Source organism: Petaurus breviceps, unplaced genomic scaffold (genome assembly GCF_028583685.1).
Source record: "Petaurus breviceps papuanus isolate PSGF00001 unplaced genomic scaffold, PetGlider_PUasm1.0 189, whole genome shotgun sequence".
In the NCBI taxonomy this organism is placed as follows: domain Eukaryota; kingdom Metazoa; phylum Chordata; class Mammalia; order Diprotodontia; family Petauridae; genus Petaurus; species Petaurus breviceps.
In genome coordinates this window covers 36,446,659-36,472,318 of record NW_027185809.1, presented here as the reverse complement: position 1 = coordinate 36,472,318, position 25,660 = coordinate 36,446,659, and the positions used below count along the sequence as shown (strand labels likewise).

The 25,660-nt window shown below is 36.1% G+C and overlaps 2 protein-coding genes across 3 annotated transcripts in view; one reads left to right on the top strand and one right to left on the bottom strand.

The window, feature by feature from the left end:
- The window catches only part of SPTLC2 (serine palmitoyltransferase long chain base subunit 2), a 173,847-nt gene that overhangs the window by 2,063 nt on the left and 146,124 nt on the right, over nucleotides 1–25,660 (top strand). The window lies entirely within an intron of this gene.
- Nucleotides 23,015–24,070, bottom strand: LOC138164461 (molybdopterin synthase sulfur carrier subunit-like). The gene has a single exon (XM_069092314.1). It carries the CDS (start codon nucleotides 23,933–23,935, stop codon nucleotides 23,669–23,671), a length of 267 nt encoding a protein of 88 aa, XP_068948415.1. The 5' UTR covers nucleotides 23,936–24,070; the 3' UTR covers nucleotides 23,015–23,668.

Here is a 25,660-nt window from a genome sequence, read left to right as displayed (position 1 = left end):
AATCCCTGCTACATTTACTACCAGTGTGATCTTTGGCAAGTTAATATTAGTTTCTTTGACGATTTTCTCCTCTCCGTTAGATGGAGATGATACTTGCTTTCCTTCAGTGTTTTGTGAGTAAAGTATTTTAAGAGTTATGAAGCATTGTATGATGGGACATTAATACACTGAATGATCTTTTAATTTTATAATAATTGTGTGGGAGATTAAATGATAAACAGGTTATTAATAATGAAAAAAGCTTTCACTTCTATGGTGATATGAAAATGTATGTAACTTGTTTTTTTCTGGGCTAAAATGTAGCATTGACATTTAACATGTTTTCCTGTTGAAGTTGTAACTAGGAAAATAAGTAGCAGATGAATGAGTGAAAGCAAGTGTTTCTTTTCCAATGAGTCATGAACCTTCTAAGAGGGAAAAAAAAGGAATCAAGAGGAAGATGGTTTTCAACACAGGCCTGTGTTCTCATGTTTGAGGTACTTTCTGTTTTAAGTGCTTCCTTCCCTTCTCTGGAAACAAAAATTCTTTTGCTTTAGTACACCCAACAATTTGTAAATTTGAGCTGGTATTCAGAGGTTTTCAGCTTGTAAGAAATATCTAATTACAAGAATGAGATCAACATACAAAAGATAGTCTTGCAACAAGTATCTGATTTAAATGGTTGTGACCCAGTCAAGTTTTTTTTGGGGGGGGAGATATAATTCTTTATATCTTTTGTGTCTTTAAAAGAAGAGATGGAGCAAATCTTCAGTGGAACTCTTAAGGTTGCAGTATGCTTTATTTGAAATTGTTTATCAGAATAAAGAGAACTGGGGTGGCTAGGTGGCTCAGTGAATAGAGCACCAGCCCTGGAGTCAGGAGGACCTGAGTTCAAATCCGGCCTCAGACACTTAACACAAAAACTAGCCATGTGATCTTGGGCAAGTCACTTAACCCCAACTGCCCTCCAAAAAAGCAAAAAAAAAAAAAAGAATAAAGAGGATTAAAATTTTTAGAACTGTTTGTTACTCATGAACTTCATTTTCAAAACTTTTGTTTAGTACACTTACTTGGTTGGAGGAATATTGCTTAATTTGCTCCCTTTATTTTTTTTAGCAGAGAGCTGAATATTGGTAGTTTTATAAGGACACAAAATGTTCCCTCATGTTGGTTTTTTTTTTTAAGCAAGTTAAGAAAAGGAACAAAGCTCACAGGCAATAAAGAATAAAACAAATGCATTGTGATCTAACCATTTTGTTCTGGGGTGGGGGGGTGTTATGTCATATTATAAAAGATAAACTTGAAGATGTGTTCGCACCTAGTTATATGTAAATTGTTAGCTAAGAAGTTCACTAAGGCATCATAATACAGTTTTTAAAACTAAGCTATAAAGTGGCTTCCTTACCAAACCAAATACTCACACTATAAAGGGACAAAAGCTGGTTGGATTAACCAGACTTCTCTACAAAGTACTTATGATTCCTGACACCACTACTTTTGTAGTAATTCTTAGTGTTCAGTTTGCTCTTCTAAATCATATGTGTGATTACTATCTATATATTTCTAGCTACCTTGCCAAGGTTATTTTGAAAAAAAAGTGTTTTATAACCTGCTGTTATTACGCTAACTTTAAAACTCAGTCACAGATGATTAAAACCAAGTGGATGCACTGTAATGTATCCAGACCTCTCCTTTTACAGATGAGGAAACTGAGGCCAGAGGGCTGGAGTGTGTGTCATTGAACAGTGACTTAGCCTGTCTACTTCTGCTTATTTCCATGGGAGCTTTTAGGTTGTCTTTGTACTTGATCTAGCTCAGGCCTTTAGGAAGAGTAGAAAGAATAATGGTCACTAGGGTTTCTTTACCCTCCACCCTGACAAATATATGGCCAGGAAGGAAATGTACATGCCAGATGTTCTCAGATTGTACTTTGAGCCTTTCCAGAAAGTGTCTAAAGGCCTTCATTGAACCCAATTTGGGGTCCCAGTCTGTATAATGTTGTACGGTGGCATGCTATCCTTTTACCTCCCTCTCTTCTTTTCTTTAAAAACTGAAAAAAAAATTGTTCCAAGAAATCTAGGTGCTGAATTATAGCTGCAAAATGAACTTGTAAAGGGATAAAAATAAAAGTGCTTAAAGGATGAAAGCTCTAGACTTGCTTGTAGGAATTGAAGATTGCGTCTTTTGTGCATAGGACAGCATTTTGAGGGGAACAATCAAACATTATTGTGTAATGGTGCCTCTGGATGCTTATGGGTATCACTAAGAAACACAGCAATTGAACAATAAAGCATTGATTTTTCAGGCTCCCCCTCCCCCCAAGTACAGCTGAATGGAAGAGTGGCTCTTGGTGGTAATTTATAGTTGGGAAATTTGCGGCTATTACCAGGAGCTTTCACAGAATCATATAACTAGAAGTCATCTTAAAGCATTTTACAATTCATTTTCTGCCTTTTTGTAGGATATTATTTAAATCATCTTATTTATTTAAATAATCCCAATTAAAATCATCCTACAATCGTTCCCTGCCTTGGTATAATGGGAAGAAAAAAGAACACTATTATAATTAGAAGATTTGGTGACTTTGGGAAAGTCATTTAACTTCCCCGAGTCTCAATTTTTTTCTTTATAAAATAAAGGGATTGGAAGATGATCTTTAATGTCTCTTTTAACTCTCAGTCATATGATTCTACTACCAAGGAAGGAGATTTAATCATATCCCCAAAATAATATGCTAGCAAGAATATATCTCAAGGGGACAGGGGATGGCTAGGTGGTGCAGTGAATAGAGCATTGGCCCTGGAGTCAGGAGGACTTGAGTTCAAATCCAGCCTCAGACTCTCAACACTTACTAGCCCTGTGACCTTGGGCAAGTCACAACCCCAATTGCCCTGCCTTCCCCCCTCCAAAAAGCAAAAAACAAACAAACCAAAAAACCCAAACCAAAAATATATCTCTAGAAGCAGCTAGATGGTCAATCCCTTGTTCTGTCTGCAGAAGTGAGATAGTGTGACTAGTTACCATCCTCCATTATTAGTGAGTCTCAGCCTTCATTTTTGTGATAACCTGTGTGTCTGTCTGATCTGCACAAATCTCAAAACAAAGTTAACTTGAAAATTTTTTAAAATATTATTACTCTGGGGGAGGAAGTATTACAAAATAAGCATTATATAGATCATTGTCCTTGCACTAAAGTTGGGGAATAATACTTTAACAACTATGTTAAGCTTTTTTGAATATTCACCTGTATGTATAGTAAAACATTCAAATTTCCATTTATAAATCTTGTATAAGTAGGTATCATTATCCCCATACAAGAAAGCAAAAACAAAGACTTCATGGAATAGTGGAAAGTATCTCGATTTGGGGGTCAGAAGATATTGTTTTGAATTATTTTGTTACTATGTATATATGACCTTAGTAGGCAGATTACTTCTGGGGGAGGGGAAGCACTCAATTTCCTCATTTGTAAAATGGAAAATATTAAATTCAACCTCTTAAGATCCCTTTTAACTCTAAAATCCTATGATATTATGACTGAGCCATTGTTACCTAAGTGAGTCAGAGGCATAGTTAGAACTCAAATCCAATTCTCTTGGTTCATTATTCAGTTCCATGAAATTACTGCCATATAGCAACCAATCAGTTATATGAAGACTATGTTCAGCTAGGTGGCACAGCCCCAGATTCAGGAAGACTCATCATTATGAGTTCAAATCTAGTCAGAGACAGTTCCTAGCTGTGTGACCCTGGGAAAATCACTTAACCCTGTTTGCCTCAGTTTCCTCATCTGTAAAATGAGCTAAAGAAGAAAATGCCAAACCACTCCAGCATCTTTGCCAAGAGAACCCTTAATGGGGTCATGAAGAGTAAGTCATGACTAAACAACAACAACAAAATATAAAGATTAATTACTTGATGTTTTCTGTAGTCTAAAGAATCTTGCTTTCATCTTTCTTTATGTTCTATGTATGTCAGCTCTTTAATTGTATTATTGTGCTGCTTTTAAAAAACCATCTCCAAAGTCTGTACTATACCTCATATTATTAAATACTTGAAATCAATGGGACAAGAATCTTAATCATACCATTGTCATACTTGCTTTTTAATGAAGATTCTTCTGAGTTTGTCAATCAGTTAATAAGTATTAAATACCTATTTCTATGTTTGGTGTTATAGATAAAAATATAAAGAATGAAACACTCTGGGGGCAGCTAGGTGGCACAGTGGATAGAGTACAGGCCCTAGAGTCAGGAGGACTTAGGTTCAAATCTGGCCTCAAACACTTACTAGCTGCTTGACCCTGGGCAAGTCACTTAACTGGATTGCCTCTTCCTCCCCCCCCCCCCAAAAAAAAAAAAGAATGAAGCAATCTGTATTTACAATGAACTCATATTGTAGAGGAGACAAGTATATATAAAAATGTATGCAGCATAAATATAAAAAGTTAATAAATATACAAATTGCTATGTATGATGTAGTTTTAAAGGGAGCATACTAGTATTTGGGGGATAGGATGAGGAAAGGCTTCATGGAGAAGAAATGCATCCTAATAGTAGAGATGGGGCAGAAGTTGGGAATGCATTCCAGGCATGGGGGATGTCCACTGCAAAGTCATGGAGGCAGGAGACGAAATGTCCTGGAACATATAGAAGACTGGTTTGACTGGATCACAGAGTATAGTAGGAAGAGTGACCGCTAATGAAATGGGGAAGATATGTTAGGTCCAGATTATATGGGACTTTGAAAAAAGCTAACCAGAGGAGTTTATAATTGATACTAGAGGAAATAGGAAGCCACTGGAATTGGTTTAGTAGTGGAGTCATGTGTCCACTCTCAAATTCATCTTTTGCCTAGTTATTTGTATTCAGTTCTTATTTTGTATTTTAAAAGCATTTTTCCTTCTCCAAATGTACCACTATACATTTTTTTCTACATCTAGCACCATTCTTTTGATTTTCCCCTATTTTTTCCAAAGTAATTTTGATTCTAATCCTGTTATTCAAGGTTTTTGTCTCTTTCACACTCAAACTTCTTGGTAGTTGACCCTATAAAATTTCTTTAGTCTTTAGCTATTGAGAAAATATCTTCCAACTTCCATAAATATATCTCAAATATTATACTTAGAATTTCAATTTTTAAAAATATCATCAATGATGGAGGGATTGTAAAAGGACAGAAATACTAAATACACTCTTGGAGCTTGAATTGGTACAACCATTCCAGATAAATCTGGAAATGTAAAGTAGGGTATGTAAATTATAAGTAACTTTTGACCCTGGGATTCCCCTACTGGATTTATATCCCAAGAACATTAAAGACCAAAACAAAGACATGACAAAATAATCATGGCATCTTTCTTTGTGGTTGCAAAGAACTGGAAACAAAGTTGGTGGTTATCAGTTAGACTAGCCAAAAAAACTTATGGTATATGGATATAATAGAATATGCAGTAAGTAATTACTTCTTCAGAGGAGTAATGTTAAGATTTGTATGAATTGATAGAGTGAATTAATAACCAAAAAAGCAATATGTATAATTATACCAACTTAAATAAAAATATCACTAAAAGTCAGTAAAACTGATCAAGTGAAAAACCAGCAAAAATCCCAGAGAACAAATAATAGAATCTACCTCCTCTTTCACAGCATTGGGTAGAAGATCTACTAGGTTAGAATGCTATGTACATTGTTAGATGCAGGCACAGTATTAAATATTTTTCCTTAATTGTTACTCTTTGTCACAAAGTACAGTTTAGTTGAGGGAGGAGAGTTTTCCCCCCTGTGGAATTGACTGGTGTAATGACAAAATGTGTTAACAAGATACTTTCTGAAATATCAAATATTCTAAAGAAGGGAGAATATGATAAGCCAGACAGAAAACTTAGCTGAGTTATGTTCATATTTACAGGAGACCAGACTGGTAAATTGTGAGTAGCTTGATACATATTTTGTGAATTCTAATTTTCCTGGGCTTGGTAGATGGATACCTGTAAATTTAACAATATAATGAATAAATGTAACTTCATTCTCATTCAAACAAATGTGACGTCTTTTGAAACCATCTCCTAAAATAGTTTATTTTTTTTAAGGCCTTCCATTTTGTCGTAGAATATTTTTTGAATATTTGGGCAAATTTTTTACCATTCATCTTTTACAAAGGTGTATCATAGTGAATAATAGAAAACTGCCCTTGGCATCAAGAGGACCTGGGTTCATGTGTTTCTGCTGACATGCATTATACTAGTTGTTGTGACTGTGGACAAATAACCAAACCTCTCAGTTGGCACAAAGATGTTATAAATTACAGAGGACTTGCTGAAGTTTACACATTAGGATTTCTTTATTTTTTTTAAGCAATCGGGGTTAAGTAACTTGCTCAAGGTTACACGGCCAGTTATTTCTGGGTGTGGTGCTAAGTATCTGAGCCTGGATTTGATCCCCAGGTCATCCCAGCACTGGAGCTGGTGCTCTTACTTGCTGAGCCACTTGGCCACCCCTAAGCAATTGGGGTTAAGTAACTTGCTCAAGGTTACATGGCCAGGTGTTTCTGGGTGGGTGCTAAGTGTCTGAGCCCAGATTCGATCCCCAGGTCATCCCAACACTGGAGCCGGTGTCTTAGTCGCTGTGCTACCTGGCCGCCCCTCACATTAGGATTTCTAGACCATATGAAAATTTTGTTTTTCTTTTCTCCCCCATCCCTTAATGAGTGAGGGAGAGAAAATAGATTTTTGTTATTTTTTTTTTTAAATAGGGGATGCTGTCGATGAGAATTGACCTGTGCACCTTCAGATGAAATCAATGTATTATTTTTTTAAAGCAATTGAGGTTAAGTAACTTGCTCAAGGTTACATGGCCAGTTATTTTCTTTTGTGTGGGTGCCAAGTATCTGAGGCCAGAACCGATCCCGGATCTCCCGATGCTGGGGCCTACGCTCTTACTGCGTCACCTGGCCACCCCACACGAAATCAATGTATCATTAATTTTACTTAACTCTTTTATAAAATACCTCTCATGAAGTGGGAGTAATCTAAACATTTGTAATGTTAAAATAAAACATATCAAGAAAACAAAAAAAAGTCCACAAGAATGGAAGGGAAGGAAAGACGTTATCTTTTCACAAACCTATTATTAATTCAAACCTCTCCCCTCCTTGGGGTTAGTCATACTGGTGGGATTATAGAGGACCTTCTAGTTAAGAGTATACATTAGATTCTTTGGAAGAAATGAAGGCATTTAATAAATTAAGTTCTAACTCACATAATTAAATCATAAGTTAAGCAAAGTAGAAAAAGAAGAAAGACTCTGAATGTCCTGCTATTTAAAATAGCCAGATGTAAAATGAATAATAATGAAAGATTCCTTATTCAATAGTTACTACTAGCTTTTGTTTCAAATGGAGTGAAAAACCTCCAACTATAGGCTTTTAGTTACTTAATAAACAGTTTTTAAGTGCCTACCATGTGCCAGATTCTTATGTTAAGCACTGGGAATGCAAAGAAGAGCCAAAGAAGTTCCTGTTCCCAAGAAACTCACAATTTAATGGGAAAGACAACATACAAACAGCTATATGCAGACAAACTGTATACAGGATAGATTGGAGATAATCAACAGAGGAAAGATACTAGAAATAAGAGGGATTCAGAAGGCCCTCCTGTACAAGGTTGAATTTTTATCTGGGACTTTTAAGGAAGTTTGGGATGCTTAATGTGGTAGGAGTCAAGGAGAAAGGGCAACTAGCTGGGGCAGTAGATAGTGTGCTGGACCTAGGGTCAGGAAAACCAGAGAACTAATGCAGTCTCAGACAGTTCTTAGCTGTATGATCCTGGGCAAGTCACTTAACCCTGTTTGCCTCAGTTTCCTCCTCTATAAAATGAGCTCAAGAAGGAAATGTCAAACCACTCCATCATCTTTGCCAAGAGAACCCCATATGGGGTCACAAAGTCTGAACAACAGTCAAGGAGGAAAAGGGAAGGTCCTTCCAAGGAATACCCAAGGCAAAATAGGCAGCAAGTTCAGTAGGGCTCAGTGACGCTTGTCCTGGAGATCTAAAGACTGCAGACGTTCTAGTATCGTAACTATTTACAACTTGTGAGACCAGGTCTTGGAACACCCAAGGAGTTTCTTCTTAAAATATCGTTTGCTTTTAGAACAATAAAATGCTGGTACTTGTTAACTAGACCTAAAGGATTTCAAAATAATAGGTCATAGTATGTGTGGTGTAATGGAAAAGCACTGGATTTGGAGTTGGAACAGTAATTGAATCCCTCCTCTGCTTCTTTATTATCTGTGTGATCTTGGTGAAATCATTTCATTTCTTGGGGCCTTAGTTTCTTCATCTGGAAAATGAGAGGCTTGTATTAATCTCTTAGTCTTCATTCAGCTCTAAATCCTCTGGTCCTCATCAACCTTTTTTAGAGAGGCACATAGAGGGAACTGGGACAAATATTTACATGTAAAGGTGTCAAATATTTTGGGAGGGTGATTTTTTTTTGACCTTGAAAATCCAAGGGTATCTATTTAGAATGTCATTGTATCTTTTTAGAATATTGTCTGGTGTCTTGGAAACTTTGTGGTGCTTTGATCAAAATGGTTAATTTGTTCAGATTTAATTTGTATAAAAGCAATATTTGGGAAGGATGATTGACTGTTGGGGGGGGGGGTGGCGTTATTAGAGGCTCTGTTTACTTTTTGCATTCCAGAGAGGTATGCATGCCTATCTTGGTTAATTTGTGACTTTAAATTAAGCCCTTTCTTATTTGTTACAGTTGAGGACAAAGAATTGACAACATCTTCATCCATATAACTTTCAGCAAACTATCTTGAAGACCACCAGGAAACTTGAGGAAGTTGAATTTTTTTTTAATAATGCAAGAAACTTTTTGTGCAAAACATCCATTGTGAAGTCTAGTGAACTTAAAAAAAAAGCTAAGATAACTTGGGGTGGTGTTTATACATTTTTATTCTTGCTGAAGATCTTCCATGGATTAGGAAAGATTTTCTGTTTGGGAATACAGTTAGTTCCTTCTAACTGGAGTACTGGTTAGTTTTGGTGACTGTAGTACAAAGAAATGGACATGTGGATCAAGGTAAACTAATTTACCTCAGCAATAGGATATTCTCAATATTATCATGATTTAAGTGAGACTCTTCAGTAGCAATTGAAGGCCTATAGTATTTCAATATTATATATTGAATTAATCTAAATCCCTAGTTACCAAAGCAATAGTCATTTAAAAAATAAATTGATAATTTTGTTTTTAATGTGTCTATGCCTATTCCATGGAGAGCTGTCCTTTATTTAAAAAATAAATGAGAAAATGAGAAAAAACCATAAAGTTCACCCAAACTAATTAACATATTGAAAAAAATCTCACATTATATGCACTTTCACACTCATATCCTCCCTTTCCCCATGTTAGTAAAGTAAGAGAGAAACCATAGGCAGGCACTTTGAAAAGTATTCATCAAGTAAAGAAATTTAAAAACAAAATAATTATCTGAGTTTTCTTGGCAAAGGACTAAAATAACAACTTTTTTATTTTTTTTTTAATTTTTTGGTCTTTATTAATTTGTTTACTTGATTCAGTTCCACAATTCCTTGAGTTTCAAATTTTCTCTCCCCCCCTCCCCATGGCGGCATCCAATCAAGTATAGGATCTGCTTATGCTTTCATATTAGACATTGGTCAGGTTATAAAGAAGGATTGTATCCGATGGAATGAACAATGGGAAAGAGGAAACAAAACCAAACAAGAAAAAGAAGAGCAAGTGGTTTGCTTCAATCTGGATTCAAACTCAGTTCTTTCGCTGGATGTAGACATCTCTCTCCATCATGAGACTTTTAGGGTTGACTTATAACCTGAATTGCTGAGACGAGTTCAGTCTATCAAAGTTGGTTGTCACACGTAACATTGTATCTGTAATTGTGTACAAATTTCTCCTAGCTCTACTCTTCTCACTCAGCATCAGTTTGTATAAGCCTCTCCAGGTAAATATGAAGTCCATCTGCTCCTTGTTTCTTATAGCACAATAGTATTCCATTACATGCATATACCACAACTTGTTCAGCCATTCCCCAATTGATGGGAATCCCCTTAATTTCCAATTCTTTGCCACCACAAAAAGAGCTGCTATAAATATTTTTGTACATATGGGTCTTCCTCCCACTTCTATGATCTCTTTGCAATACAACCCTAGAAGTTGTATTGCTGGGTCAAAGGGTATGAAATTATTTATAGCTTTTTGGGGCATAATTCCAGATTGCTCTCCAGAATGGTTGGATCAGTTCACAACTCCACCAGCAATGCATTAGTGTTCCAATTTGTCTACATCCTCTGCAGCATTTGTCATTTTCCTGTGTTGTCATCTTAGCCAATCTGACTGGTGAGATGTGGTACCTCAGAGTTGTTTTGATTTACATTTCTCTAATCAATAGAAATAACAACTTTTTAAAAATAATAAGCTTATTTCTTTTTAGTTTTAAACATTCACTTCCATAAGTTTTAAATCCCCCTTCATCCACTTCCCCCTCCTGAAGATGGCATGCAATAAAATAACAGCTTTTTAGCTTCTACTAAGTATTGATTGTTTCAAAGACATCACAAAAAATTGCTTTTGTAAAGCATTTTTAAGTGGAGAGGATATGAAAATTAAAGGGAGAGCAGCGGCCAGGTAGCACAGTGAGTAAGAGCACCAGCCCCAGAGTCAGGATGACCTGGGATCAAATCCGGGCTCAGATACTTAGCACCACACCCAGAAATAACTGGCGGTGTAACCTTGAGCAAGTTACTTAACCTCAATTGCTTTAAAAAAAAAAAAAAGAAAGAAAATTAAAGGGAGAATTGTTGGAAAATTGGAACCCCCAAATTCAGATATCTCAGCACATTAAAAAATGATTCCACTTTTGGTTTTGTGTGATTTTGGGTAAGAAACTGTTATTACACCAATAAAATAGAAGAATTCTTGAGGACTTTTTTTTTTTTGCTGCTTTTTTGGAGGTGGGAAGGCAGGGCAGTTGGGGTTAAGTGACTTGTCCAAGGTCACAGGGCTAGTAAGTGTTAAGTGTTTGAGGCCAAATTTGCTCAGGTCCTCCCGACTCCAGGGCTGGTGCTCTATTCACTATACCACCTAGCCACCTCTTGAGTACTTCTTAAGTTCTAAAATTTTGTTATTTTTTTTCCTGAAATCTACAAAAACACCTATTTTTATTTGTTTTTTTGCCTACTTTCAGACTCTTAAAGATCTTTTAGTATTTTCAGTCCATTAATAAGTGTTTATTAAGCACCCTCTATATTCCAGGCACTGTGCTAAGTGCAGGAGATACAATAAAAGACAAAGGACAGTCCATGTCCCCAAGGAGTTTACAGTCTAATGGGGGAGAGAAGTAAATTAGTGTGTACAAACAAGCTATATACAGGATAGAGGAAAGGCACTAGAATCAAGAGGGATTAGGGAAGGCTTCCAGTGTGGGACTTAAAGGAAACCAGGGAGGTCAGAAGGAGGAGTGGAGAAGGGAGAGCACTCCAGACATTAGGGACAGTCAGAGAAATTACCTGAAATGAAGAGTCGGAGTGTCTTGTTCTTGAAATAGCCAGGAAGCCAATGTAAGAAGACTGGAAAGGTAACTGGAAAGGACAAGAATGTGAAAGACTTTGAATGATAGAATGTGTCTGCTTCTGGGGGCAATAGGGAGCCACTGGAGTTGAGAGAGAGAGAGAGAGAGAGAGAGAGAGAGAGAGAGAGAGAGAGAGAAAGCATCCGGATTGTATTTTAGGAATATGACTTTAATCGGTGTATAGATGATGAATTGGAGTGGGGGAAGACTTGAGGTAAGCAGATCTTCTATGCCCACAGCTGGCTATTAGAGTAGTCCAGGCATGAGGTGATAAGGACCTGCACTAGAGTGGTGGCATTGTCACAGGAGAGAAGGAAGCTTATTTGAGATATGTTGCAAAGTTGAAATTGACAAGCCTTGGCAATAGCTTGGATATTGGCAACACCCCCCTGGGGGAAGAGGGAGTAAGGAATCCAGGATGACTTCTAGTTTCGGAGCCTGAGGGACTAGGAGGTTGTCCTCAATAGTAATAGGGAACGTAAGGAGTGGGGAGGGTGGCAGATTTAGGGGGAAAGATAATAAGTTCCATTTTGGACATATTGAGTTTAATATGTGTACTGGACATCCAGATTGAGATCTCTGAAAGGCAGTTGGGGATGAGAAATATGTCAATAATTAGTCAACAAACATTATGTTCTTGCTATATGCCAGGCCATTTGTTAGACATGGGATAAGAAATAGAATAAGAATAATAAAACAATAAGAAAAAAAAGACAATCTTTGACCTCAAGGAGCTTGCAATCACATGGGGAAAGACAATATACTAGAGGAAGGTGAAAAAGGAATCAGAGGGTACCTTGTGTGTATATGTGGGGTCTGTGATGCTCCCAGTCAAAACAAAATAGCTGATGGAAAATGGAGAGCTTGGTGGTCAGAAAAGAGTTTAGGGTAGGACAGGTAGCTTTGAGGATAGTTAGTATAGAAATGGTGATTAAATCCTTGGGAGCTAATGTGATCACCCAGTGAAGTAGTATAGATGCAGGAGAGAAGGACCTAGGATAGAACCCTGCAAGATACCTATGAGATATATATATATATATATATATATATATATATATATATATATATATATATATATATACACACACACACACACACACATACATACATACATACATACATACATACATACATACAGATAGATAGATAGTGTAATCTGAATGAGGAACCAGCAAAGGAGACTGACCCAGGAGCAGTCTGAAAGATAGGAGGAAAACCAGGAGAGAGTAGTTCTAATTCATAGACAAGTAGGAAGAATTCTTAATAGAAATATTGCATGCCTTATACAAGATGGTTAATTATAATGTAGAAGAGAAGCGGAATGAATGATTTTTATGGGAAAAAAGAGCCATCTGCCTTGCCTTCTAAGGCTTATGTTAACTGTATACTACAGCTTATATGAAAACATATATTCCTCTTTGTGTGTGAACTGTTAACACTCTAAATGACAAAGAAAAATACTAATGAATTACAATAAGAGCAGACAACAACCTACTTTTTCTTAATTTCTCAATTTTTTTTCCTTCACAGAGGGGAAACACATGCAGAAACTTGAAAATTTTTCTTAGATACTTCTGGTTTATTTTTCTTAGTAATGTAGGGTAATGCTTTCTCTTCTAACAATATTTTATATATTCGTTTTCATAGTGTTTTATAAACTAGAGTGTTTGTCAAAGACTGAATCCAAGTGAAGTTAAACCTCTTAAGGATTTGGCCAACAGGATAAAGACTGGGTAATGAGATACATAGTATTCTCCTCACTGAAGGGAGATTGTACATTGATAGCATGCAATGTGATGTTGTTTGAGATATAATTTTATTTATGTTAAGCATAAATTTGAATCACTTAAATTGTAGTGACTGGTACTTATGAACCTAACATCCCTATTTTTCCTAAAATCCTGATCTAATTCCATTTACAGTGACATTCCATTAGTCTTTTTCTTTTTAATTATATGTGTCATTTTTGTAATTTTTGGTGTTTGTTGCCAATAGTTTTGCATAAACATTTTAATTTCAAATCTTGAATGAATGTTTGGGAGCAGCTAGGTGGTGGAGTAGATAGAGCACTGGCCCTGGAGTCAGGAGGACCTGAGTTCAAATGTGGCCTCAGATGCTTTACACTTATTAACTCCGTAACCCCGGGCAAATCACTTAACCCTAATTGTCTTGCCCAAAGGGGAAAAAAAGAAAGAATGTTTGGCTTATTTGAAGCATCTTTGCACCCAGTTTCATTTTTTCCTTCAGCTCTTTTTTGGGAGAGCAATTTATCCATTGTTTTTTTCAGGTCTGCAGTCACATCAGGAATAGGGATTAATTATGAATGAGTTACTGTATTCAGTTAATACTTGCAGTACTTGCCTTCTCAGGATTGTTATGAGAATCAGATGAGATCACATGTAAGTGATAAATCTATTAATAATGACTTGAATCTAGGAATTGAATATTCTCTAGGAATGGAGAAAAAAGCCACAATTATGCTGGACTTATTTTTCTTAACTGATTCAACTCAGAGAGTTTGTATGCTGAATGAGTTGGCTGTGGCTCACTTCTATCTGTGGCAAACCTGGAGGTTTAGGTAGGATGGGCTTTGGATTTTGGTTCCTATAGGAATGTGTATAACCTGAATTCCCTGGTTCCTGAGGGGATCCATGAAAAAAATTCAGAGATTGTTTTTATTTGCTTCCCTGATTGTCTGGAACCAATTTTAGCTTTCCTTTGGCAAGGAGAGAGGTAGAAGTATACAAAGTGATTTGTACCTTGCATTTTCTTCTGTATTGATTGAACCTAATTTTTTTGATGCCTAGCATGAAGTCATTCATGCCTAAATAAGATTTGGGACATAAAAGTTGGCAATGACCATATTCTATTAAAGATAATTGAGAATGGGTGGACTACAACAGATGGTTTCAGCCTATGCCTTTGTTATCTATTAATTTTTCTCATCTCCATAGAGATTTCCAGACCCGATTTTAATTGGTTTGGACATTTTGTCATGTGCAATTATTAAAGGGACAAAAAGTACTGGATGGCTTTGTTTTCCTCTTAAGAACTTGCTTGAGAAATTCCAGTTCTGTCATTTGATCAGTTTTCAGATAGGGCAATTTCATAGGAAAAATAGTAATGTAGATAGGGAGGAAAGCTTCTATACAACTAAGATCACCCAATGGGACTTGATGTTTTTACTGATAAGATTCTATGGATATCTATGATATCACTTGTTTGAAAAAACTAGTTAACTTGTTTGTACAGTATGGAATTAAATCACTACTTTGAATATACAAACATTACTGATTATTTTCCTTGAAGCAATTTTGTTTGATTTATACCTTGTGTGATTGGGAAAACAGTAGATTTCAGTGGTGTGCCAAGGAATTCAGTAGTTTGAATACTTAGGAGAGGGATACCACTTAATTATTTTAGGTTTTCTTGGAATTAGGTAGATGACCAAAAAAGTTTGTTTACTTGTAGACTGTAATTTTTGGTACATGGAACTCTTGTATTAATTGTTCCTGGGTTAAGACCTTGTTCTATTGAAAACCTAATGTTATGTTAAAAAAATTATATACATATATATATATATATATATATATATATATATATATATATATATCTTTTTGGAGGGCAATTGGGGTTAAGTAACTTGCCCAAGGTCACACAACTAGTTTTTTTGTTTTGTTTTTTTGGTGTGTGTTAAGTGTCTGAGTCCAGATTTGAACTCGGGTCCTCCTGACTCCAGGGCCGGTGTTCTATTCACTGTGCCACCTAAAAAAATTATTGATATACTTTTCATTACTTTAATTTTCCAATATGTTCATCTCCCTTTTTCTTCCCTACCAAAGAGCTGTCCCTTATAATGAATAATAAATTCAAAAGAGAAGGTAAAGGAAACAATTCAGATCAGATGTGATAATTATTGAATTTGTATAGTGCAAATTACTTTACATAGATTTTCTGATTTGAACCTCACAAGAACCCTGTGAAGTAGATAATACAGACATATTGCTGTGATTTGCTCAGTCACATAGCTAACAAGTATTGGAAGTGGGATTCGAACCCAGGTCTTCCTGACACCGGGTCCTGTACCAAACTGTCTCTACAGACAGGTGTCCAGCTGATTTAAATACATAGTCTAAATTAGGGGTGGGGAACCTGCAGCCTTGAGGCCACATGTGGCCCTCTAGGTCTTCAAGGACAGCCTTTTGACTGAATCCAAACTTCACAGAACAAATCCGCTTAAGAAAAGGCTTTATTCTAGAAAACTTGAACTCAGTCATAAGGCCACACTCATGGACCTAGAAAAAGCCAAATGTGGTCTTGAGGGTGCAGGTTTCCCATATGTATTCTAAATTTTATGCCTTTCAAAGTTAAGTAACTTAAAATATTAAAGATAAGAAGTGAATTGAAATCAGAAGCTAAAATTAGAACCTTTATTTTTCACTGATATCTAATGTTTGAAACATTCTCATTGATGGCTTAAAATATTGTTCATGGCCTGGTAGAAGTTGGTTAGTTTGTACTTTGATATTTTACATTCTTTAAGTAAAGGTCAATGTTGAATTAGTTAACAGAAATTTTCAACTCTTTTTCTCTCCCCCCCCCCCTTTCTTTTTACTTCCTTGGTGGTGGCAGCAGCAGAAAATTAAGAGATTAAAAGAGGAATTAGATAAGAGGTAGGGGAAAGGATGGTAGTAGTGCAAAGATGCTGGTGGTGCTAGTGGTATATCTGGGAGCTGCCCCATGGGAAGTACTGTATTTTATCATGAAATCCAAAGCAAAATAATTAAAATGTAACCTATTTTAACAACCCCCTTCAAATCTTTATGTATTGAAATGTTCTTTAATGCCTCTCAATTTCTTTCCAAAGTAAATACTTTGTATCTTATTTAATGTATTTGTATTTAAAAATTTAAGATAGTAGCTCAAATGAAATTATTATATTAATAGCAAAGAACCTAATGTTTTTCTGAGCTTAATCATATGATTGATTATTATTAGGTTTTGGATTGTGCAAATAGCTGAGCCTCTCAGCAGTGATCATCAGCATACTCTGGAAAGTCTCCTGTGACTTAGCTTGACATTTTTGTTTTGGAATTAACTCTGAAAAAATTTTTTTTAAGTTTTTAAGAAAAGGAAAAAAAAAAACAAGGGAAAAAATTAAGTAACATTTTGCCATAGGATTCCAAGGTCCACTGTAACATCCAAATTTGGGTAATTGAAGATGAGAATGGATCTTTTTTTTGTGGTTGAGAATGGATTTTGAGGGAAAGTTTGAAGGAAATACTGAGTGCATCTGGCAACAGGGTTCTTCACTACATTATACAGAAGATGAGCAGAAGCCTGGCCATACCTCTACTGCTGTATTCATTCATTACTTCTCTACATTTATACATCAGAAACAATGGCTGAAGTCTAAGCTGGAACAGGTTTGAAGGAAGCCTAGAAGTTGGAGTACTGTTCCAGTAGATCTCCACTATTGTTCCTTCAAGTTATTGGCAAAAGGAAAACATGCATGAGCAGGAAGAATTAGGTGTACTTCTGTAGTTTCATCTAAGATGGCCCTGAAAATACTACATAAGATTTGTTGAGTCAGTAACTTCTAACATGAGTTCTAGGATTGGGACTTGCCTTTTGAAACACCATTAAAACTTCTGGGAGTACTTTGTAGTGAAATTGCCTAGCAAAGGCTAGGTCATAAACATATTCATTAAAAGGATATGGTATATTCTCTGAAAAAGCTTTTGGTTTCAAACATTGTTGACTTGTTTGGTACTGATAAGCATTTTCTTTAGTCTAAAGGGGCCGATAGGATTTGAAAGTGTTTAATACAAAGACCTATGGAATAACTTCATCCTGAGATAATGTTAAGAACTGAAAAGGATCACAGAAACCATTTAGTTCAACCTGTGCCTGAACAGACCTCATTTCTGCAAAATGCCTAGAAAGTGGTCAGCCAATCGTTAAATGAAGATCTCTAGTGAAGGGGAATATATGAACTCCCAAGGCAGCCCATTCCAATTGTGGATAGAATTAATTGTTTAGAAGTTTTCCTCATATTGAGGCTACATCACCAATTTCATCTGCTACTCTTATCCTCTGGAAACAATCAGAACACATCCAATCCCTCTGCTGCATGACAACCTTTTGAATACTAGAAGACAACTGGCATGTTTTCTGCCCTGTCCCTCCCAATCTTTGCTTAAAAGTTAAGATGCTCAGAACTAAGCACAATTTAGATATTTTCTAGGCCAACATACAGCAGCGTTACATTAACATTTCTATTAATTCAGTTTTAGAATTAGCTCTTTTGGCAACTATTTTACACTGGTTCATTGAGCATGAAGTCAAAACTCTGAGTTTTTTTTTCACATGAACTGCCTATCCTGAACTTGGGCAATTAATTTTTTTGAACCAAAGAGTAAGATTTTACAATTATTCTTATTGAAATTCATAATATTAGGAGTCCATTCTCATAAAGTGCCAAGACCTTTTTAGATTCTGCTTGTTATATACCATATTAGTTAACCCATTCAACTACATGTCATTGGAACATTTGATAGTTATGCTTTGTATATATTCATCTAAGACATTGATTAAAATGTAAAGAATAAAAGTACATTGGAGGAGAGGTGTTATCAGTAGTAGAGATATTCCTTAACTTAATTGTAACATTCTACTAATGAACATGTTCTTTGGGTACAATCATTTAACAAGTTATAAATTCACTTAATTACCATTATTTGATCTATATTTTTCCATCTTGTCCAAAATGTCCCATGAAATACTTTGTCAAATACCTTGCTGAAATACACTAATAAAACTATATTTCCCTGACTGCAAGTCTAGTAATTCTATCAGAAAAAGAAATAAGGTTAATCTAGCATGATTTTTGTCTTAACTTTTAGTGATTGCTTCCTATTTCATTTAAATGTTTTGTTGATGCTTTTTTAAAAAAATTGCTCTCACTTCCCAGTAACTCCTCCCTATATACCCACAAGTAGAACTTCCTTGTAACAGAGTACAACTAAGCAAAACAAATGAATTCACCCATGATATCTGATAACATCTGCATTATTCTATACCTGTCTCCTGAGAGGAGGAAGCAGACTTTACTATCAGTCCTCTGAAGTCAAGATTGATGTAAAGATCTTTTCAATGTTATTTTCCTTTATTATGATGATCATTGTGTAACTTGTTCTTTTGGTTCTACTTGTGTTGCTCTGTATTAGTTTATACTTCATTGCCCAAGTTTCTCTGAACCTTTACTGTAATACATTTATTGACCATCACAAAATAAGTACTTAAATGCTTTGGAAAATGGAATTTCTTGCATTAAAAATATATGCATCTATAAAAAGTATTTTCAAATATCCCTCATTTTGATTCACTTTGTGTTGTACCCTGGGTGGCATGTCTTGCCAATGCCTTCAATACTTATATAAGAAATTAAATTATTTTCTTTCATACTCAGACAAATGTTACTCTTGACTCTTTAAAAAACAATTTCCTGCTAATGGAAGGAATTTTTTAGAAGTAGTTGTTTGTGATTATAGCCTACTTTCTGTGACTACTACAGAGCTATAAGCTGTTCTCTGTACTCTGTGTGGCATGCTGTGGTGAGAGGCTGGTTCATTTTAATAAGATTCCAGCAAAAGATTATTTCAGCAAAAATGGTTTTGAAGGGTCATTTCAATAGCTTATGCCACTTTGAAATAATTAGCATTCCTCTCAGTGCAAAGGCATGGAAACAGTCTCCATTTTGAATACCAAGGGGAATTGAGTAGTTCACACTGGAAAGTATTGTATTTAAGGAATTATTTGTACCATTGCAACTGCTTTACTTTGAGCCAGAATTGTTGTCAATAGGACCAATCCTGCCCTTCCAACCCAGAATGGAGGAGGTTTGCTTGGTCTAAACCTGTGAGTAGGTGACTCTTGAGTACTTTGCATTTATATAATTACTTTCTACATTTACTTTCTGTGATGGAATATCCTGTATTGTAAAAGAGCAACATTTACAACTGCCTTTTTGTTTTTCCTAATACCTAATAATTTAACTCTCATCTTCCACCACTGGTACTACTGTCACATTAGAGTTTTTAGTTCTCCTCTCCTAGTCTTTGTGTGACAGACATTCCCCTAGACAAGGTTGCAGTTCTTCATAATGAACTTTATTTGGTGATGAAGAGTGAAGTAAAATACAAGGACAGAATCGACAAGTTTATATAAAATGCAAAACTAATTCTAAAATAACCACAGTCTATACACATACTACCTTTGCTGAGAGAACTTAAATGGCATGCTTTGTGTCCCATCCTTCTTCCTCTTCTCTGTAGGGTCTTTCTGTCTAGTTAAGAAATCTAGTTGCTTTACTTGTTTTCCTAGGCTACGAGTGGGTAGAGTGTACTGAGCTTGGAATCAGGAAGACTTATCTTCATGAGTTCAAATCTGTACTCAGACACAAGCTGTGTGATCCTGGACTAGTCAGTTAACTTTGTTCATCTCAGTTCCTCATCTTAAAAATTAACTGGAGAAGGGAATGGCAAACTGCTCTAGTGAAGACTCTGAAATGACTGAACAACTAGCCTACTATCTTTTTTTCTTTTTTGCATGGCAATTGGGGTTAAATGACTTGCCGAAGGTCACACAGCTAGTTTTTGTATTAAGTGTCTGAGGCCGGATTTGAACTATCTTCTGACAAGCATACTTGCTTTCTCCTGTTTAAGTTGGAGCCCAACTTATTGTCCATTTACAACAACTATCCAGAATAAATACATACATACATACACACACACGCACACACAGATGGATAAGTTCTATATGTTGTCCATCAAAGTCCATGTAGTAATTTAGACAATAAATCTTCATTTGACTTATTTTCATTCTTATTTTTTGGGGATTTAAAAAAAAAAATCTGAATTTACCGTGAAATAAAATAACTATTTCTCCATGTATATGCACACTATAGAATAGAAGAGGATTGCACATGAAACTGAAAATCCCTTTTTTCTTTAAGTATATAATGAATTCATGTAATTTTAAAAATCATCTATCTCGTCTATTATTCCTTCTGACTTTCTGTTCTTTTCTCATTTTGGAATGGGAATCCTGTACCTAACCCTACTCTGCCTCCCAGCAACCCCTAATTTGAAAGAAAAACAAAAACCCTTGTAATAAGTATGCATAGTCAACCTAGATAAATCCCCACATTGGCCACGTATATATGCTATATGAGTATATATGCTGTGTGCTCATATACTAGATACTCTATTTATATATATACTACAACTCATCTTGAGTCGATAATCTGTCAGAAGATAGGCAGTATGCTTCATCATTAGTACTCAGGAATTGAGATTATTATTATTTTTGATCATATAATTATATAATACATTATTATTGATTATAGAATAGTTATTGATCAGATTTCTTAAGTCTTTCAAAGTTGTTTTTCTTTGCACTGTTGTCATTGTATAAATTGTTCTCCTCATTTAACTCTGTAGTTCAGACAAATCTTCCCAGGTTTCTCTGAGATCTTCCCTTTCATTATTTCTTATGGTTCAGTAATTCTTAACATTCTTATGCCATAATTTGTTCAACTATTCCCCAGTTGATAGATACTCTCTAGTTTCCAGCTGTCTGGTACTACAAAAAGAGTTGCTATGAATATTTGTGTACACATGGTTCTTTTTCTTCTTTCTTTGATCTCTCTGGGATATAGGCCTGATAGTGTTGTGACACAATTTGTTTACTTTGGGAGCATTGTTCCAGATTGCTTTTTAGAATGTCTATACCAATTTATAGCTCAGTTGTGTATTTGCCTGTTCCAACAGGTATTTTTCATCTTCTTGGTTTCAAAGTCTTTGGAGTGTTTTTGGATCTCATCTAAGAGGCTCTGTAGTATATGCTTTCCTTGTTATTGTGATCAGTGTCATTGTACAAGGTTGTCTCTGTTATATTTTTCAAGAAATCATTAATAATTTTTATGCATGAAGGGGAGACAGTTTTAGAAGAGAGCCTTTAATGAAGCATTTTACTGAATCAAATGCTTTTTTTTTATTATCAATAAATAATAGGTACAGTGGGACCTTGTATTCTTTTTATCTCAATCATTCATGTGATGGTGATCTACTTTGTAATATTTGTGTATTTCCTTCTTTTTTTTTATTGATTGAAGTATTTATTTCAACTTTAAATTTCTTTGTTCCTTGGTTTCATACTCCAAATCAATAGAGCAGAAAATAATTATACTGGGGCCCCCATTCCAACTTTACTAGTACAATACTGATCTTCTAGATGGAGGTATAAGTAAAAGGGAAGGGGAGGCACATACCTGTAGGCAGACACAAAATTAGTTTGGTAATATGTTGGGTTCCCGGTCCCAACTCCGGCCATGTCTTACCTTATACCCGGTCTTCGGACGTCTCTGGCTTCTTGTCTCCAAGAAGAACTTACCCCCACAGAACACCCAGGACACGGAAAGTATGATGCAAAGCTGTTTATTCGGTTACATCTTAACAGCACAACAAGCAAGCAGGAACAGGCACAGGAACTCCCTCACTTCCAGGCGGAACTGGAACTAAGCAGGAACTCCCTTACTTCCAGGTAGAACTGGAACTAAGCAGGAACTAACTCACTTCCTCTATCTCCTCTAATTATAAACCTTGCAGGGGCCCGCGTTTCGGGGCCAATCATGTTCTCTCCCAAGTACGTCATATGAGACAAAGGAGCAACGTCCTTCACAGAAGTCCTTTAGGCGCTGACACGTAGAGTATCACTCTCACGTCACTGTGCCCAAAACTCCCTTATCCCTGGTTCGTTAACCCCCAGGCAAAGCTGTCACAACAGCATCCCTCAGAAAGCCATGCGCACCCCCTCCGGCCGCCACCCTGCCACACGACATGTGGGAGCCAATCGCCAATCGCGCACTCTCCTGAGTGCAGGGCAAAGGAGTATGTGTTAAGAGGAGCCCGTGTTTATGGAGCACGCTCAGTGCCACGTTGGCCTTTACTGCCCGGCAGAGTCGGCCTCCACGTCTCCAAGTCCCTGCCCCTCAGAGGTCACGTGCACTCCCTCTGACATCTTGTGACTGCCACAGTGTCTCTCACACTTGCGGCTCTAACAGTAATAGAACATACTTACTTCTCTTATCACTCCATAAATATAAATCATGTCATTATTCATTCCAACTTCTCTTATTCCTAAATCCCCCTAGAATTTTTCCTTGCTGTCTCACTGGGATGCTATAAGAAAACCTGCCTTTGGTCAAATATCATGACCTTGTTGAATTAAATTAAATTTAAATTTACATAGCAGTTTAAAGTTTACCAAACATTTTCCTGCTCATAACCCTGTAAATTAGGTAATATCATACCTAATTAAAATGAGAGAAAAGTGAGGTTCTGAGAGGTTATTATAATTTTGCAACAGTCAAAATGCCTAACAAGAGTTAGACATGAAGTTTAACTCTATTCATTTTATCTTAGTGCCTCAGAAAGATCAAAAAGGCTCAGAAATAAAGGGAAACAATGTTCAATTATAGTAAATGAAACAATTTTTAGAGCCCTAAATGTTCCTTCAGTAAAAATTAGTCCTTTTTTGTCCTAAAGCATTCTTTGTTTCTTTTCCAAGATGATGTTTCTTCATATAGTTCCTTTTTCCAAATTGGAACATTGGCTTTTAATGCATCGATAATATATTTTACAGCTTCAAGGGATGCAGCCCTGTGTGCTGAAGACACAGCAATGACCACACTTGCGTCTGTTACTAGAACTAAGCCAAGCCAATGGCACACGGCTATATGCCTGACTGGCTACTGCTGTCTAACAGCGACACATATTTTTCTGACTTCAGCTTCTGCCATTGGCACATATGCTTCATATTCTAAACTAACAACTTTTTTTCCTTCAAAGTTATTTCTTGTAGTCCTCATGAACAGAGACACAGCTCCACAGACAAGAGAAATCACCAACTGTGAGACTTCATCTACTGAGAGCTTCTTAGAAGTAATTTTGATTATGTCTTTAGATTTGTCTTCAATTGCACTCATAGATTCCCCCAACAGCCCAGAGTTATTATCCTCTGCTAATGGGGGGAATAACTGCAATTTCGTCACCTGGTTGTAAGAACAGGAGTTGATCTCCAAGCTGGACATATTCCTGACGAACAGCAAATATCACCTGATCTCTTACATCAGCTAACCTAGGATGTCGACTTTCAATCTCTACTGACAGCTTCAGAGACTTTATTTGTTGTGGGACAGAAATGGTCTCTGAACGAACACCTGCTAATTCAGCACTTCTTGCAAAATACAACACAGTAACCCGGCTCTGCTGCACCATCCCGCCCCAGGTGCCGTTGACTCGGGACACCAGCCGCCGATCAGCCAACTCTCCACCAGAGGCGGGGGCAGAAAGGCGGAGGCAGAGGAGAAGAAAAGTGGAGAAGGAAGGTGGGGACCCACAGTGACCAACAGTTTAGGACAGAAAGTTAGCAGAGGCCTCCAGCTGGCCTCAGCAGAGCACTCTTGTTTCCTTCTTTTTAAAAAAATTTTAAAAACATTTTTAAAGTTTTGAGTTCCACATTTTATCTTTTTCCTCCCTTCCCCCCTCCCTGGGCCAGTAAGCGATCAGATAAAGGTTATACTTGTGTAGTTATATAAAACATTTCCATATTAGTCATTTTGTACAAGAAGACTCAAATGAAAGAAAAACATGAAGGAAAGAGTGAAAAATAGCATGCTTCAATCTGTATTCAATCAGTCTCAGTTCTTTCTCTAGAGGCAGATAATATTTTTCATTGTTAGTGCTTTGGGATTGTCTTGGATCATTGTATTTCTGAGAATAACGAAGTCATTCACAGTTCTTCATTGAACAATTTTGCTGTAACTGTGTATGATGTTCTCCTGGTTCTGTTCACTTCACTTTGTATCAGTTCATCAAAGTCCAGGTTTTTCTGAAATCATCCCTATTTCCTTCTAATACCCTAATCAAGGATGCTCTTTATGTTTATATAGATTATTCTTTAGAAATTTCATAGATAGGGAAAGTAAGCCTATAGATTAATTGGCTATCACTATCTTTTCTTCTCAGTCACCTTTTTTGTTGTTTTAACAAGGCCTGAAAAATTTTTCCCATCCTTTTTAGTATTCTCCCCTTCTTCAGCTGTCATATGAATCAGTCGCTCAATGCTTTTAAAATTGTTTCCTCTAACAGAAATCTCATGGTACATTTGCATTTCTTATTTTATTCTCTCAAGTGCCATTTCTACCTCCTCTATAATCACCTCCAGGCCTGTGGTATTATCATCCAAGTGTGGTGGCTCTACTTTCCGTTAATGGTGAAGTTTATGACAATCTTTTAATATCTTTACTATTTTTTTTCTTTGTTTTCCTCTTTCCATTTTCATTCTCAAATGCCCTCAAAACGACTTTGCCAAGTTGTATTTCTTGCCAAGCTTTTTAAAGTTAATTTTAGGCTTTACTGCTTCTCTGTTTTACAAGGTGATCATAACCTTTTTGTGATCTTTTTTCTGTGAGATTTTACTTAGGAGTTTATATTCTAACCCAGTGTTGCCCATGCCTGCCATCCTATTTATACAAACAATTGATTTAGGAATGACTCCAAGATCAGTAACAAGTCATTTCTTGTCTATAAAAATGGTCTTTTATTTTTTGTGATGTTATTAGTTGCATGCCATGCCAGTGTGATTTTTTTCTTGAATAAAATATTCCTGTCATATAAGAATAAAGCATCTGTGTAATCTATAAGACTTTGAGGTCTCTTATGCTTTATACTTGAATCATATTTTCAAATACTTCTTATTGTCCTCACCTATTCCTGTCTTTTCACTAATGTCAACAAGTATTGGAGTATATGTTGATAGAATTTGGAGGTTCTTATTGAGTCCTTTGTAGAATTTCTCTACAAATTCCTTTTCTGTATTAGTTTTTGGGGCATATGCTGGGATTATTTTTGTGGTGATATTTTTGCATTTGCTATGAGCACTGCCATTACAAGATGACCAAATCAAATATTCTATGAAATTATATTTCTCGTTGATTTAGG